The following is a 15,663-nucleotide window of genomic DNA, read 5'->3' as shown; positions in this document are numbered from 1 at the left end:
AGGCTTAGTGCACTACAGTTCAGAATGAATGTATATATTGAAGAAACAATACTCTACATCAGGGGTCTCCAAACTACGGCCCGCGGGCTGGATGCGGCCCGCAATGTCCTCTCATCCGGCCCGCGGAGATCTTTTTGTCCACGGAAAAACCATTTGTTGGTGATAGATGAGGAACTTTGCCCAGAAAAATCAAAGACATGCCTAGAAGAAACTGGCCCCCGAGCTGAAATTTGATAGTTTGGAGACCCCTGCTCTACATTAACCCACACATCAATATATTTTTATTCTTGGTTGAGATATCTGTAAAATTACTTCATTATTTTTGTTACAGTGATGGAAAATTATGTCTGAGATTTTTTTTTTACTTTTGATGAAAAAAAATTAAATAATGTTTAAATGATGATAAAAACAATGTCAATAATTTTTTATAATGATTAAAATTCTGATAATAGTTCAGAATAGTAAAGAAAATGTGACTTAACTTTTTGGACAAATAAAAATATTTAAATCAATAATACTTAAAATTATTTTAAAAATATCAATAATTTATTTCATTTTTCTGCAGTGCTTAATGAAGATTTAGTTCATTTGTTGATAGAGAGAGATGACCTACACATGGAACAAGATTCAATGCTAGTGGACATCGAGGACTTGACCAGGTATGGAAGGACTGGTACAGACTAGCTAGCAGTTTTTTTTATTTCATGGCTTTGTGAGTTAAATCTACTCTTGTTATTGACATGCATGCTGCACTATAAAAAATATACAGAATTTTAATCCAAATATCAGCATGTTGTCAAGTGATTGTTGAATTAAGTTACTAACTGAATTTTAAAATGTTAATAATTCTGATAAAAACAAATTTAAAAATGGAAAATGACACCTCTCTAGTTGGCATTTATAGACTGGAATATAGATCAACAAAATACATTACCTGCATTATTTAATTTAATGCTGACTAAGCAGAGTTTTTTTTAAATAGATTCTCAGTGTCTTTCAGAAACCTTGCAATAATAAAGTTATGGGATTTATAGCTTATTGAGTTATTTCAAAACACCAAACAATAATCATTCAAAACTGCTTAGGGCTTCTTGAATCAAAATGTTGTTTTTCATGACATAGCAAAGTCAAATAGTTACTGAAGGTTTTGAGACAAAACAGTTATTAGAGTTCCTTTCCTTGTTTGTTGTTGTTTTTAACATATTGAGCAACATTTTAAAAAGTGTTAACCCTCCACTTGACATGGGCACACAGACCCACCCTCCCTCCTCTCCATTATTTTTAGCTTAACCCACATAAATCCCCCATAATTCATGTAAGCACGCCATCCCCCATTATTTAGATAGGCTGGCCATCGTCCATCATTTATGTAAACGGGCCCATTTCCCATTATTTATGTGGACTGGCCTTGTGGTTGGATTCATATGTAACCATTGCTGGCTAAAATAACCAAGTCTTTTGCGCAAATAGATTCAAAAGACTGCAGTCTGCATCAAACAAAACACACACAAAAACAGTCCCCAGGGGTAAAGTAGAACTGATCTCTTTTTTCAAAAGAAAGAATTGATCCTGCATTGAACTTGAGGAGGTTGTGATCAATGCTTTGTAAGGGCTTCAGGGGAGAGAAATTAATCATCTGTACACCACTTGAATGTGGGAGGATAATCAATAATCTGCAGCTGTAATATTTTATTGTGCAACTTAGCATTTGTTTGTAGAGAAATTATGTTAGAGGTTTTCTTGAAATCTGTAGGAATTAACATAATTTAAAACATTCTAGTTTTTGTAGGATGTTATCAAAATTTAAAACATGTAATTTTTATCCCATAAAATTTAACAAAAATTCCTTTGAACTCTCAAAATCTAAAATTTGAAAATTCTGGGGGAAAAAAACTTGTAAACGAACACAAATCTAGACTATGCAGTAAAAATATTTAGTCTAAAATAATGCTTTTAAAAAGAGACTTTTTAAATAAATAAATTAGTAAATCTTTTCAAAAGTTCTTCAAATTTATGTAAAAGTTTCCAAAAACTAAAGATAAAAATAATAAAACTAAGTTGAATATTATCTCTCCTATATAATATTTAATACATATTTTCCATTTTTTTAGCCACTGTCATGATCCTAAAGCCACCAACAACAATAAGTCAACTCAAAATAACAACAGACCAGCCAATCGAAGAGATCGACATAAATGATAAATACAGTTCTAGCCAATCAGAGTGGGTAAAGAATACAGCTGCAGCTGAACTGTTTTTACCAGTTTATTTCAAGAGCAGTGAAGATTATGTTTTTATCAAAACATAAAATAAAGAGACAATACTGTACATACATTTTTATTTGAAAACTCAATTTCTACTCTTTTCAGTAATGCATTTGAATTTTTCTTGTACTTTATAAAATATGTTTATATCAAATGGTATTTAGTGTACATTTACTGTATGTGTTATTATTTGATATGTATTAAATGTACATAAATATGAGTAATCAATTAATTGAATTTCATATTATTTATTTGCCAGGTTAGACTGGTGAGTGCAAGATGTTGAGGTGTTGTTTTTTTAAATGTCTCAGATTGCAAAAAAAATATTTTAAAAAATACAAAAAAAGAATAATTTTAATTTTTTTCTTGATTGTTTTATTTAATGAAGAAAGTTTTTTATGTATGTAATTACGAATGGAGTTGTCATTATTAGACAATATTTATGAAAACTATGAAATAAAAGTGTCATGTCAAGTATGATGATTGATATAAATGACAGAATATGATTTTTGCTTTTCTTTTAAAATTCTACTTAAATAATCTTTTTCATTCTTCTTATAGCTTTTTATTCAGGGTTACTTGAATCGGTTGATTGAGTTTGCTTGCGTACTTAAAATAATTCTCAAGATGATGGATGATTACTTTTTGTAACTATTCAGCAGTGAATGAATTAGTAAATGCACTAGTCAAAATCAATAAGTCCAATCAGTATTTTAGTGATATATTTTATATCATTTATAGTCCTTTTCATCAAAATTGAATTAAATGCTATGTAGAGTTGTATTATGATTAGTAAAGTATTTAATAAATATTGTTTACAATAATATTTGATTAGAGTTTTTATTTATTCATAATACACAATTTGCTTAATATTCTTTTTAAAAATTGTTATATGTATAGGTACTATGCTTAAAAATGTGTTGTTGAGTGAAGTATTTAGTGCATAATTTATACTGGAAAGAAAGGTTCTGCAAGTCATTTTCACATTTGACTTAATTTATTTGGAATGTATTTTTATTATACGTAACAAACATGTTTGCAATATTTATTTTTAAATGGATTTAGTATTTCATAGATATAAATTGTCTCCTATGAAAGTCTGACATATTTTTATAGATTGATGTAGCATTCTTAATTTGTTTAGGAAAAATTGGTGCACCCACATCAAAAAGCCTGCTTAACCTTAAACTCAAAACCACACTTGCTAATGATATTTGTAATGATAAAAATATATTATTATAAGAAAGTCATACTATGATCAAGTGCTGGAAATGATTATGGTATGCATTTTGTCATGTTTTTAACTTACCATGCTAGAGATAATTAATTATATGTAGTAGGCCTACCCTGTCATGTACTTTATGTTAGGGAATTTTGGAGGGAAGTTTTATATTTAATATTAACTTGATACACATTGGTTTTCTACCACATACACTGAAATAGTTAAACTAAGCTGAAAATTAATTAAATTACACATTTTAGTGCTCCTTAAGTTTTGCACTGACTGTAGTATTATCTTTATAATTTAAAAAATGTGTTAGAGATGTCTGTATTAATAGTTCAGCAATTGTATGTTAAAATAACTTTTGTTCTGGTTATGAAACCACTATTCAACCTCTTTTTGTTCAGTTTAATTCTAGTCATGACATTTTCCATCATTTTGTGATCTAGCTCCTGGTCAAGTAAAGGCCAGTAACTCTCCACATAAGGACTTGTGCTATTTCCTCCATCATTAATAAACTTAAGAGTTATCTGTCTTCATTAATTTCTCATTTATCTTTCCCAATTAAATTTCCAGGTAATTTAGGTTTTTTTCCCCTCCTTCTTCCCCTCCCCCCTTCCTCAATAATTAAATCAAATAAATCAATTCGTCTCAATTATTTTGCATTGTGTTGTATCTGAAGAATATATCTGCTAGATTGTCAGGCAAATTTAGACAAAGTATGTTAATTGTTTTAATTTTTGTTAACAATTTTCTGTTTGTGTGTCCTGATGGCTATTGTGATAACAAAGAGTGATAGAGTCGCTTGATAAGTAAAACTATTGTCCTTTATTAGAGTCAGTGTAGATCTCTGCCTGAGTTTTATACAATTAGTAATCAACAACTAAAGATAGATGTGTGTGCACACAAATTAAATTGCAAGTAATTTTTTCCAGTAATTCCCAAAACAATAAAATCCAAAAGTCTTCTCTATAAATGAAAGAGGATGCAATAATTTTTTTTGGCATACTGAAGAATGTCTCTATTTTACAACCAGTGTCTCATGATGTCCATTGAAATATGTATATGTAGATTACCAGTACAAAATAAATTGTATGCATACCTGAATGATTTGTTTTTATATTTTACATGTTCATTAACTGTTTTTAGAAAGACATCTAACAGGCATAATCATATACAGAATTAGTGAAAATACAAAAGAGAATTGGAATCTTGACAGCTAGAAGGGTAGGTTTAAGTAGAGCTCAACCATTTCTGATGCAATGGCAAAAAAATGGTGTGCAAGTACTTTTACTTTTTTAACTTGCATTATGTGTCTATCAGTTTCATTCAAGAATCTGTTGTGGGAAGGGGGGTACTGCACCCTTGGAGCAGAATATATACAATTTATACCCTTTGAAATTTAAGTGACCCTCACCCCTTCCTCCTGTGAGAGGAACTATGGTGACCATTAGAGCCTCATCAGTTGATATGTTCTGCCAGCTGATAACTAATTCTGAAATGAGCTTTGAACCAAAGTGTGAACTCAAGTCTTTTGTCTTCATTGTTGGTTGTACTCTCATTCCCATGAGAGAGGATCGCTATATAAAGATCTCAGAAAAAACATAGGGGATACAATATTGATCTCAAACTTATCCTTCTTTAAATTAAAGCAGACATTATTACAATGATTAAAGCATATACCTAAAAGAAATTGAGCTTGAGATTTTGTATATACCTAGAACTACTATTGGCTCTTCTTCTAATCTGTATGTTAATAATTTTGATTGAACATACAGTTGAGCCAAAATTGACCACAATTCCAGCTTACTGTCAACCTGTAAAATTGCTGTTGTATTTTAGTATGAACTAACACTTTTAAAACAAGACAAGTGTGGTTAGTCACCTTTCAAGTAGTTAACATAATCCTTTGTTAGTGAGCATCCCTGTATTTAATGTGAAATTAAATATTCAAATAATTTTTTTCAACTTTTATTCCACTTTGTTCAATAATGGTAACAACAGTAGGCACACAGTGTTAATTGTGTAAGGTTCATAAAAAAAAAACAGCACATTTACCTCACAGTATAATTTATGTTAGACTAGGATGAATTTTACTTTCAATTAAATATTTTAAAGTCGCATAAAAACAAATTTCATAATAATTTAAACATAACACAATAACATGAAAAAATACATTGTTTTACAAAAACAATGTTATATAAGGTACATTCACACACATACTCACACAAATCTCATAAGTTGTTTTTTTTTTTAAATATTGATTTTGAAAATAAATCTTGTTAATAAATAAATGCAATACTGGTGAATTAAAAATAGGTAGGCCTACCGGTAATTAGAATGTGAAATTGTAATTGTAACATTTTCTCAATTTAAAAAAAAATAATTTATTACACCTCAATTTCATCGATTGGCTCTGGGTCTCTGAAATAAACATTGATACTTTTATATGTTTTACTTTTAAATATTTATTTTATATATATATTCATTTAAAAAAATTAAATAACCAAAATTTAAAAAAGAAATTATGTCTAAAAACAAAGCCACTTACATCTGTTTACCCTCTGAAGATAACTGTATTTTCTGTTCTGTACTTTTTTGTTTCGTTTTTTTTAACAACCGTTCTTTTGTAGAATTATTTAAATGGCTGCCTGAACAATAAGATTTGTTTATCTAAGTGTTAAAATGAAAATCAAATTATATCTGATAAATTACTTCACACACAGTAGTTACCAAAAAAATTTAAATAACATTAATATAAGGCTCTATATTATGAGAGACAATTGGATGATTGATCTTTTGAAATTGGGAATGCTAAACCTGGGCAGCAAGATGAAAAGGGCATTACCAATACAAAGGCATAAGTCTATATATAAACACTAACTATAAATATCATAATATGAATATGAAAGTACCTTTATTTAAGTCTGCTATATATAATAAAATGGCTGCAATTAAACACACTGAAAAAATTCAAAGGATAGTAATTAATTATTATAAATACAAATGAGAAATTTTAAATTAAATACTACTTTTGCTTTCTAACATTTAAAAAAGTGTTTTATTAAATTACTTACAACAAAGCAAAGCCAAAAAAAATACTCCCAAAATGAGATAACCAAATTTCTCCAACACCAGACCAGCTAATATAAAAACAGCACCTAATCCAAGGTTTGAGATAGCCTGCATTCTGAAAATATTTTTTTTTAATTTGATTTGTTTTCTATTAAATAGACCTAAAACATTTCTAAAAATCACTTGATCCAACATAAAAAAAATAGTGAGTAAATTAGTTTGTCAGTTTATTACAGGCTGGAGTTTTTACAATATATTCTTTCAATAAAATATAATAAAACTATTTTAAAACACAGAAGAGTAAACATCTCACATGCCATACGCTGTACCTAGATGCTGTTTTGGCACAACAAAAGCCACAAGAGGCCAAACTGCACTAGCCAGGACAGAATATGCCAAGCCCATAATGACCTGCATAAAAAAAAACAGTTTAAGTTATTTTAACATTGTTACAGTATGATGTTTACTGGTAATAGCATTGTACAAGGGTAAATGTAGCTTTGTCTTAAATTTTTATGACTGTATTTTTTTGTTCACGCACACTCAAAATCAATGATAATGGGAATTAAAAAGCATCACACTAATTATATTTTGATAAAGTAATAATAAAATCAGTTATCATTTTTTTTTAAAAATGCACCTTGCCAGTTTATAAAATTTAGTGCAAGTGATGTTTGATGTCATATATTTGTAGTTCTAGATATTTTAAGAATTATTTTATTTCACTTAAATTTATCATTCATTACAAACCTCACATATTCCCTTCAACAGATTATGTATGATACTTTTATTTTTGTCTTGTTTGGTTTGGTGATGTTTTTTTTTTCTTTGTTTTTTTTTTGGTATACATTTTAACTACAATTACTAAGTATACGTTTTGACTGCAGTGTTTGATATTAAACTCACCATTGGGATGTATGGGTTAACAAATGTGAAGGCCAGCATCATGTGACTGACCAAGGCCAACAATATGCCACTGATGACCCAGAAAATGTTTTTGCCAGTTTTATCTATACAGAAACCAAGAACAGGGCAGGCAACTGCTGAAATTATGTACACCAAACTGTTCACAGTACTGGCCGTTGTTGGGGTTAGTCCAAATTTCATCGTGAAAAACACCCTTAAATAAAAAATTTAAAACATTTTCTTGAGCTTTTAGAACTCCAATACATTTTAACTGAAAATAAATAATTATAAATTCAACAAACTATAACAAGTCACAAAATAAACTTACAATGCTAAGCTGATGAAAGGCATAATCCCAGAATATGCTGTTACATTAATAAATGTAATAATCCAAAAAGTCTTTGGAAATGCAAGAATGTCCTTGACTTTAATTAATTCATCTTTAAAAAAAAAAATTATATCAATTAAACATTATTTAATATGTGTAAACTTCTATAAAGAATTATTCAAAGAAAAATATAGTTTATTTTAGTTAGCTATTTTGGGATCCACTTTTGTGTAATGTTGTTAAAGTACACAATTCCTTTGGCCTTGGTTATTTGGAGTTGCGTTTCAGTAATGCTATTCAAATAAGCATTTAACATTTATTCTCCTTAAAACTTATAAAAGTAGGATTTTTTAGGTAAAAAATAAATTGGCAAAGACGTTAAAAAGAAAGAAATAATATATAATAAAGTTAATTTTAATGTTTGTAGAGATAATTCAATTCTAAACTTACTGTTAGTAAATGTAAAATATTATTAGTCTGATAAATACAAATACTGATTAAAATATTTTTATTTTAAAAATTCAGAAGTTAATTTATTTTCATTGATATTTAACATTTTAATGTTTGGTTATTTAAAATGTAGAGTGCTCTTGAGTAGTCTAGAGTCTAGACTCCAGAGACCTATATGTGCTTAGGCCTACTATTTTATGGTTAATATTCCATATTGGCTTTTCTTCTATTTCATTTTAACTTAATTTGACTACTTTAACAGAGGACTTACAGTAATTATATTAAATAATAAAAATGTAATCTGAAATGTACTTTTAAAAAAAAGTTTTGAATAAGAACTACTAAATCTAGATCTTAATGTTTTCTATAAAACTTACTTTTGTTTACTTTAGTGCTAGAATTTATTTTGTCAGATCTTTTGTCGAAGAATGACAAAATTATTGCACACAATACAGGCACAACACACACCAGTGCAGCTAAGCAATATTTGAAAAGAAAATTAAAACATGTATCAAAATATTGTTATATAACACATAACTAAATAAAACATATTTTTTTCAATAAATCCTATTCTAAACCCCACCAATTCGTAACCACCACCCACCCACCCACCCCCTCCCCAACCCCACCTCTTTATTATATTTTCATGTCAATGGAATGGATGCTGTAATGTAAGTTCTTTTTTTTTTAAAGAAAAATGATTTTTCATTTGTTTTCATTTATTTTGAATCAGCAGTTCCCTACACTATATCTTCAACAAAACCACAACTAACTCAATCACAAAATTTTTTTTTTTTTAAATTTTACATGACGCATAAGCACTGTTACGGTTGATAGGCCTAGATCTCTATACCAACTATGAAGCACAGCACCAGCTTTTTTAAAAAAATGCAAAAGGGAGTGAACTACGCTACATACTTATGAACAGAGTTACCCCTAGTCCTTTGTGTCCGTGTACTACTTGGTCCACTAAGCTATGCAAGCGTTGCATAACATTCATTGAAATTGTGCTGCCCTAAAAATTAAACAGAAGTTATATTTAAAATGTGTGGGGGTTGTTTTTATTTTCTATTTTTATTAGACCTATATAATTGTTTTTAAATTCTGTTTCCTTCTTTTTCTCTAATTTACTAATTTACCACTGTATGTATATATATATATATATATATATATATATATATATATATATATATATATATATATATATATATATATATATATATATATATTTCAGTAGTTTACAGATTTGAAGAAATAAAATGGGCTTGAAAATATCAAATACTAGTATAAGATACCACTGCAGTTTTTTTTTTTTTTTTTTTTTTTTTTTTTTTTTGTAATTGTACACTTAATTTAAGACATTACATTTTTAGTTGAGAGGGGCCTACTAGGCGCCAACAATTTTAGAACCGTCCCAACCGACTCACCACACGGGAAAAACTGAGCAGAAGACCAAACACCATGTTTAGCTCGCTCTCTTTGAACCACTTGGTGATGTAGGTGCTCTGTGCGATGTAGAGGGACTCTTCTCCAACACTACAAAATATATTTTTTACAGCCCACACAATTACAAGCAGGCTCGATTTTGTGTAGTTATGTGTTAATCTATGCAGTACATTAGATCACTAATCGATGAATTGATATGCTAAATAGATAGGCCTACTCTAACACTAACAATAAATTTTAGAATTTATGAATTTTTTAAAGCTCGCAGTGGTTTCATGAATGGGGGTTAATAATATGGTCCCCAACGATGATATACTTAAGTGCGAATTGAGAACAATTATTAAGTCAGCAATTTAGCAAAACCGAATGTAAAAATTAATACGATTATAGTACTTTCGGGATGTGAGATGATGTAGATTTATGTAAAGGCCATTGGGACAAATGAAGTAGAGTTTGTCTGCTATTATGACCAAATGGGCGTCCATTTTGACATTATTTTTGGGGTGGGGTGATACCAGGGTGAAAAATTGCAAAATATAACGATAAAACATTGTTTTTTAGTTAATAAATAAGTCTGAGTCGACTGCAGATTGACACATTCAGACAATGGGGAAGGGGATTGCCAAGAAAACAAGTTAATTAAAAAAGTCTAGTGACATTTATGCGCAATTTCCTTATGTTATCTAAAAATAGCTCTGACGTATAATGATTGGGTGCGTTCAAGCTTGAAGAGCGATCGGTTTGTAGGTGTTTATGTAATTTTAAAATTTGTGACCGAACGAGAGGATATTTTTGAAAACTTTCTTCGGCAATACTGTTCTAAATTATGGCAGGAATCGATTGGTACATGTTTCAAGTCGCTAAGTGGTCTGGTTGCCGAGATATGGGCCAAAAACTGCATTTTTTCGAGGTTTTTTGGCTTTTACGGGAAATACATGAAAGAAACCCGGAATTTTTATGGCCTATGCTCATTCTCGTAACTTGCTTAATATAATTGCTTTTGGAACTAGTCATCGATATTGCTTCGTTGAGGAGGAGATACGACTTAAAGCCCGGACACACATTCATCCATCCATCCATCCATCCATTCCCAGAAATGACGAGTTAATAAACGCAATTCTCCAGAATGGAAATTGCGCTAAAAATGGTTAATTATGAAGAAAAAAAAACTAATGAATTTTTAGATTTTGTTTTAAATCTGATATAAGTACAGGGTTACTGTCTTTGCCACCTCTCCACTCTCCATCTTTACTTTAAACTTAACAAAGGACACAATAGTTATCTCAAATGATGAAGATCTTACCCCACAACAAATCTACCAGTGCACATAAGAGTGTAGAGTTTAAGGTAGCCTCCTAGGGAGAAGAGAGCCTGTAACAGAAGAAAAGAAAATAGCCAAAGTTAAGGGATAAATTTCAATTTTTTTTTAAACGATCAAATTTATAAAAAGATGATCAAATTTTAAGATAATAGACTAAAAATGAGTTTTTATATTTTAGATTAAAAGTCTTAGTTAATTTAAAAGTAATATTTGAGAATTAGATACAATGCGCCATATTAAAATAAATAATCAGGCCAATGCACTTCAAGTTGAGAGGTTGATATCTTACTACCATTTTGTATTCGTTATTGGTGTTCCGATTGAAAAAAAAGTGAATAGTAAATAAATAAATCAACGACAAATAAAAGTATACAAATGTCAGATATTTCATAAAGAACAGCAACTTGTTTGAACTGACCTGTCCAAGGGCAACGAAAAAGCTGAAGACGATCGCCCCCAGTCTGACGCCAAACCAGCGGTCAATCAAATAGCCACCCGCGACACACAACACAACGTTGGGCCAGGCCTCGACTGAGTAGAAGGCCATGAACTCTGTCTCTGAGAGTTCAAGGTCACGTACCATCACATCCTGCAAGGCTCCGGGAATGTCGTTGATAAAATAACTTCCTTTAAAAAAAACATAAATCAAAAGATTTTTATCTATGTAATGCCGTTTGGGTCTGCCATGGGTTGGGGTTGAGGACAAAGGTCATGGCTAGGATCAGGCCAATTTTAGGGAAGCAAAACAACTCACATTACGACCCCTTGAGATTACAGAAAAATTACCTGAAGAAAGTAAACATAGTATTACAAAGTAACACTATTTACTTTGCTAAAATAAAAATAATAATATAAAAACTATCTTAATTTCAGAAAAAAAGAACGTAAGCTAAGATACTTTAATGAAAATATAAAAACTTTATCATGCTTTCTACTGAATAATTTCGATTTCCAAATTTGGATGCGCAACCTCCCGTTGAGGCGATCACTAGTACTTGCGTAGAAATGGATGTACAATAATATTTCATTTACAATCATTTGTTTATATTTAATACAAAACGTCAGTTTTATTTGATCAAACCAGATATTTAAATGTATTGGTTAATTAGTTTGATTGCTAGTTAGCAGTCCGGGAGAGGGAAAGAAAGGAGGTGAGACTCTACTACAAACACCCAAAAGACACATGCCCGAAGGCCGTTACCCGAATACAACAAATGCCCGAATGGAAATTTCCCAGAAAGCGACAGATGCCGGAATGGGATTAAGCCCTATTGAGACAAATGCTGGAAAGCCATTTTCCCGAAGGCCGTTTGCCTAATGGACGCTTGCCCGAAAGCAGTTTGCCCAAATGCTACAATTGCCGGAATTGATATTTTCCCAGAATGCGAAAGATATCCGATGGACGTTTGCCCGAATGGGACAAATGCCTGACAGCCACGGGCCCAAAGGCCGTTTGCCCGAACAGACAGTTGCCCGAAAATATACTTATGATCAAAACGTATGTGTGCATCACTAGAAAATTAAAAACAAAGAGACTCGGGCAGATGGGGCTCGTTAGCTGGGGACAGCCACTCTTCTAGGAGAGACAACCCCAAAATCAAACAACTGCTGCCTTGTAGTTTGTTCTTGGCTGGACAAAGGCTATGGAAGCAAATCCAAAAAGAAAAGCAGGCTGAAATCAGAATCAATCGCCTTAATGTCGCATAACAAGTTGACACGTATACTTAATTGTTATGGAGGGGATCCCTTCCAACACTAAAATTAAGAACGAAGTAGAAGAAGAAGAAACAAAGAAAAAAGCTTTAGAAAAAATGTGGGAGCCTCAAACTCACAATAACAAAACATTTTTTCGTTAAATCAGCAGACGTTAATAGACCTAACAGCGCTACCGCAGCCCATTCTAAAGTGACATAACGGAATAAGGGTTGTTAATGTAGGCATATGCCGATAACCCATCAATAAGAACTAGGTTTGTTAATTCGTGACTGTCCTATGAGATAGTTAATTAGTAGAAAAATTGTACAAAAACGTGTCATGTTATTTGTACGGTTATGTAGTAACACTCAGTAACTCTCGTACAGGTAATAAATGTTTAGTTGACTCAGTTACATTGGACTCTATAATTGCATAAAGCTTATACCTATTGTTTGTTATTTTGTAAGAAAAACATTTTTAAAAAAAACATGTCACTGGACCACGACAAACAAAATGGCTTCCACCGTCTGATCACCGTGCAGACGATAATTCGAGCATTCGTCGCGCGTGACCTTGTAAAGAACTAGCATGGCTAAGAACTATGTCATGGCTACTAGATAGGCCTACTACACAACTGGGTTGGCGTTTTTCGACAGAAGCTTGAAAAACCTTAGATAATTTCGTTTCTTTTTTTTTTAATAGGTTGTTTTTTAACATTGACACATTTTTAAAGACTCCCATCTGACTATATTGTTATATATTTTCAGATCACATTTTGGTTTGGGCAGCCATTAAGATTTGCCAAGATTATTTTGTAACTTGCATGAAAATTTAATATAAATGAAAACTATACGAAATCTGAGATAACTAAACTTAAACTGTTGGCACGTCTTGAGCTTACCAAAAGACAGGCAACAAATCAGAGTGAACACCGGAAAGTACCGGTGTAGCCAATGATGAGGGCTGCATACGTCACGTGGTTTTTCCCTTTCAATAATATCCTCATTGGCTTGCTCTGCACGCTTATAAACAAAGCAAAAAAAGAGAAAATATTAAAGTTTGTTTTGTAAAAACAAAAACGTATTTTTCATTAAAACAATTTTTTTCTGTTGTATTCTAAAGCCCCCCAATTGCCCTTCACCCATATGCACTACGATTTTTGGGACTTCCTTGCAAATTAAAACATGTGGGGTTTTTTTTAACAGAGATGCCTTTGTCAAATATTCCCACCCCGGGCGCCAACCCTAGGGGCGCTCCAAACGGGATAAATAGAAATAAAAAGTTCATTTTGAGCTATATTACTGAATTATTCATAGTCTAAGTTTTAAAAAATGGACTAATTTGACTATTTTCTACATCAATTGTGTGTAATCGTAATAAAAATTATTAGTTACAGTTACTATTAAAAGGTGTCCAAACCTTTCCAAATGAGGAGGGGGGGGGGCGCCATTTCGCCACTTTTCGCCAACTTGAACAACTATATGGGGGCATTGAATTGATGCTTCGCCCCAGCCCTGGAATGGGTTACCACGTACTTGAGGCCAATAGCTGTAACTTAATCACGAGTTAGCTTTCCTTTTGGGGTTCATGGAGGGAGGGGGTTAGGTCCCCAACAACCCCTGTTAAAAAGTAAAATACATCCAAATGTCTTACCTGAATAATATTTCTTGCACCATCCAGCGGTGTCTTCAGATCTTCATCTTCCCCTAAATCACCCATTGTGGTCAAGCACGAAAATTTATCCCTTGTGTTTCTGATTTGACTTAGTCCTTGTAGCGTGTCTTTACCGTGTTAATAACTGTTAAATAACATTGAAACTCAAGGGACTTAACTCTAATTTTGAAAGTTGTTTCCCTTGGGAAGATGATTTGTATATTTAGATTAGCATAATGTTGCAATGATTACATTTTTTTTCACAACTATAACTTCAATTACATATCCTAGCATTTAAAACATCACTCCATTCTACCATTTAAAGAACATCTTAAATGAGTTTCCATTTTTATTCACTCGTAAAAACGTTACAAACTAATCTGACCTGATTGGTCAGTTACATTTTAATTACTAAACGGCATTAAGATAATCAAAGAAAGGCTGTTTTTTTAATAAAAAAAAAAAACACTATGACTGTGTAACAATAACAGGTTGTGGACTCCAGACCTAACTCTACCAATATGTAGGTATTTAGAAAATTAAAATTGTACTGATACTTACAGTCAGTTCCCAAAACAAATACTAGCATATGGTTTTGTCTCTTTAATATAAATATGAAATTATTTACACGCACTGACCACTCCATTACAGTAGATTGAGAAAACATGTTCCCCTTATCTCAACCAAGTATCACTAGAATAATTGTAGACAAAAGAATATTAATTAGATAGATCTGTATTACTAGCTAATCAGGAATTAATTAGGCGTGTTAAGTACCGAGCTAGGTTAATTTTACGCAGACTAGTGTGTATGTTATTTTAATATATTACATTTTACGCCATAGCTACGATTATTATAAAAAATAGTAGCTTGAAAAAAATCCCTTCATCAACACCGCATATCTTCATTTATTGTGAAGTTCTTGTAAGGATAGTCGAACATGAAACGAATGGTTTAGTTCATAACATTAACGAATCTCTTGATACACAACAACATGAAGATGTTTTTATATTATATCATCTTTTGTATTATTTTACTTGGCAGTGCTACACACAAGACTAACACACAACAACTCACGTCATGTTAACCGCTAATACTCACCGTCTGCTACACGTGCGTCAAGCACGGCTGGTCCTTACAACCGCACGGCATTGTTAGGCTTAACAACCCCCCTTTACAACACAGGCGTGTTCGTGTGTAGCACGCTGACCTACTAAGTTGGAATGAATGTGCCTTAATTGATTAGTGCACCACCTCATGTCATAATTCTCAGCGACAGACTCGCAGAAAGGACAAAGGTTAA

At 31.6% G+C, this 15,663-nt stretch overlaps 3 protein-coding genes across 6 annotated transcripts in view; 1 reads left to right on the top strand and 2 right to left on the bottom strand.

Annotated features, from left to right (window-relative positions):
- The window catches only part of LOC131943456 (uncharacterized), a 134,977-nt gene extending 130,388 nt beyond the window's left edge, over positions 1 to 4,589 (top strand). For 2 of the 3 annotated variants that reach the window (XM_059303602.1, XM_059303603.1), the window contains exons 10-11: positions 566 to 659; positions 2,112 to 4,589. In XM_059303602.1, coding sequence (XP_059159585.1) covers positions 566 to 659; positions 2,112 to 2,199 — 182 coding nt within the window. In that variant the 3' untranslated portion in view covers positions 2,200 to 4,589. Of the gene's footprint in view, positions 1 to 565; positions 713 to 2,111 lie in introns of all 3 variants that reach the window. The other variant, XM_059303604.1, reaches the window with a different exon arrangement.
- LOC131943458 (nuclear cap-binding protein subunit 2) overlaps positions 1 to 15,663 on the bottom strand; it is a 204,318-nt gene that overhangs the window by 152,537 nt on the left and 36,118 nt on the right. The window lies entirely within an intron of this gene.
- LOC131943435 (major facilitator superfamily domain-containing protein 1-like) lies at positions 5,877 to 14,426 on the bottom strand. Its single transcript, XM_059303563.1, has 14 exons — positions 14,361 to 14,426; positions 13,650 to 13,722; positions 11,431 to 11,639; positions 10,995 to 11,062; positions 9,673 to 9,781; positions 9,164 to 9,260; positions 8,623 to 8,721; positions 7,796 to 7,907; positions 7,468 to 7,681; positions 6,875 to 6,972; positions 6,564 to 6,676; positions 6,402 to 6,449; positions 6,038 to 6,137; positions 5,877 to 5,910 (listed from the first exon to the last, which is right to left on the bottom strand). The coding sequence occupies exons 1-14, from the start codon at positions 14,424 to 14,426 to the stop codon at positions 5,877 to 5,879; spliced, it is 1,440 nt and encodes a 479-aa protein (XP_059159546.1).

The sequence above is a fragment of the Physella acuta genome, unplaced genomic scaffold (genome assembly GCF_028476545.2).
Source record: "Physella acuta isolate Inbredline_101_S28 unplaced genomic scaffold, ASM2847654v3 ptg000456l, whole genome shotgun sequence".
Lineage (NCBI taxonomy): Eukaryota > Metazoa > Mollusca > Gastropoda > Physidae > Physella > Physella acuta.
The sequence above is the reverse complement of the archived record's forward strand: the minus strand, read 5'-3'. Positions and strand labels throughout refer to the sequence as shown.

What these genes read in the sequence shown, in the direction of transcription:
- LOC131943435 (XM_059303563.1), bottom strand. Translation starts at nt 14,426, where the DNA reads ATGGGTGATTTAGGGGAAGATGAAGATCTGAAGACACCGCTGGATGGT. An exon ending in ACTGGTAGATTTGTTGTGGG is followed by an intron (nt 9,782 to 10,994) that starts GTAAGATCTTCA and finishes TATATTTTGTAG; the next exon opens with TGTTGGAGAAGAGTCCCTCT. An exon ending in TATAGCAGACTTAAATAAAG is followed by an intron (nt 6,138 to 6,401) that starts GTACTTTCATAT and finishes CTTATTGTTCAG; the next exon opens with GCAGCCATTTAAATAATTCT.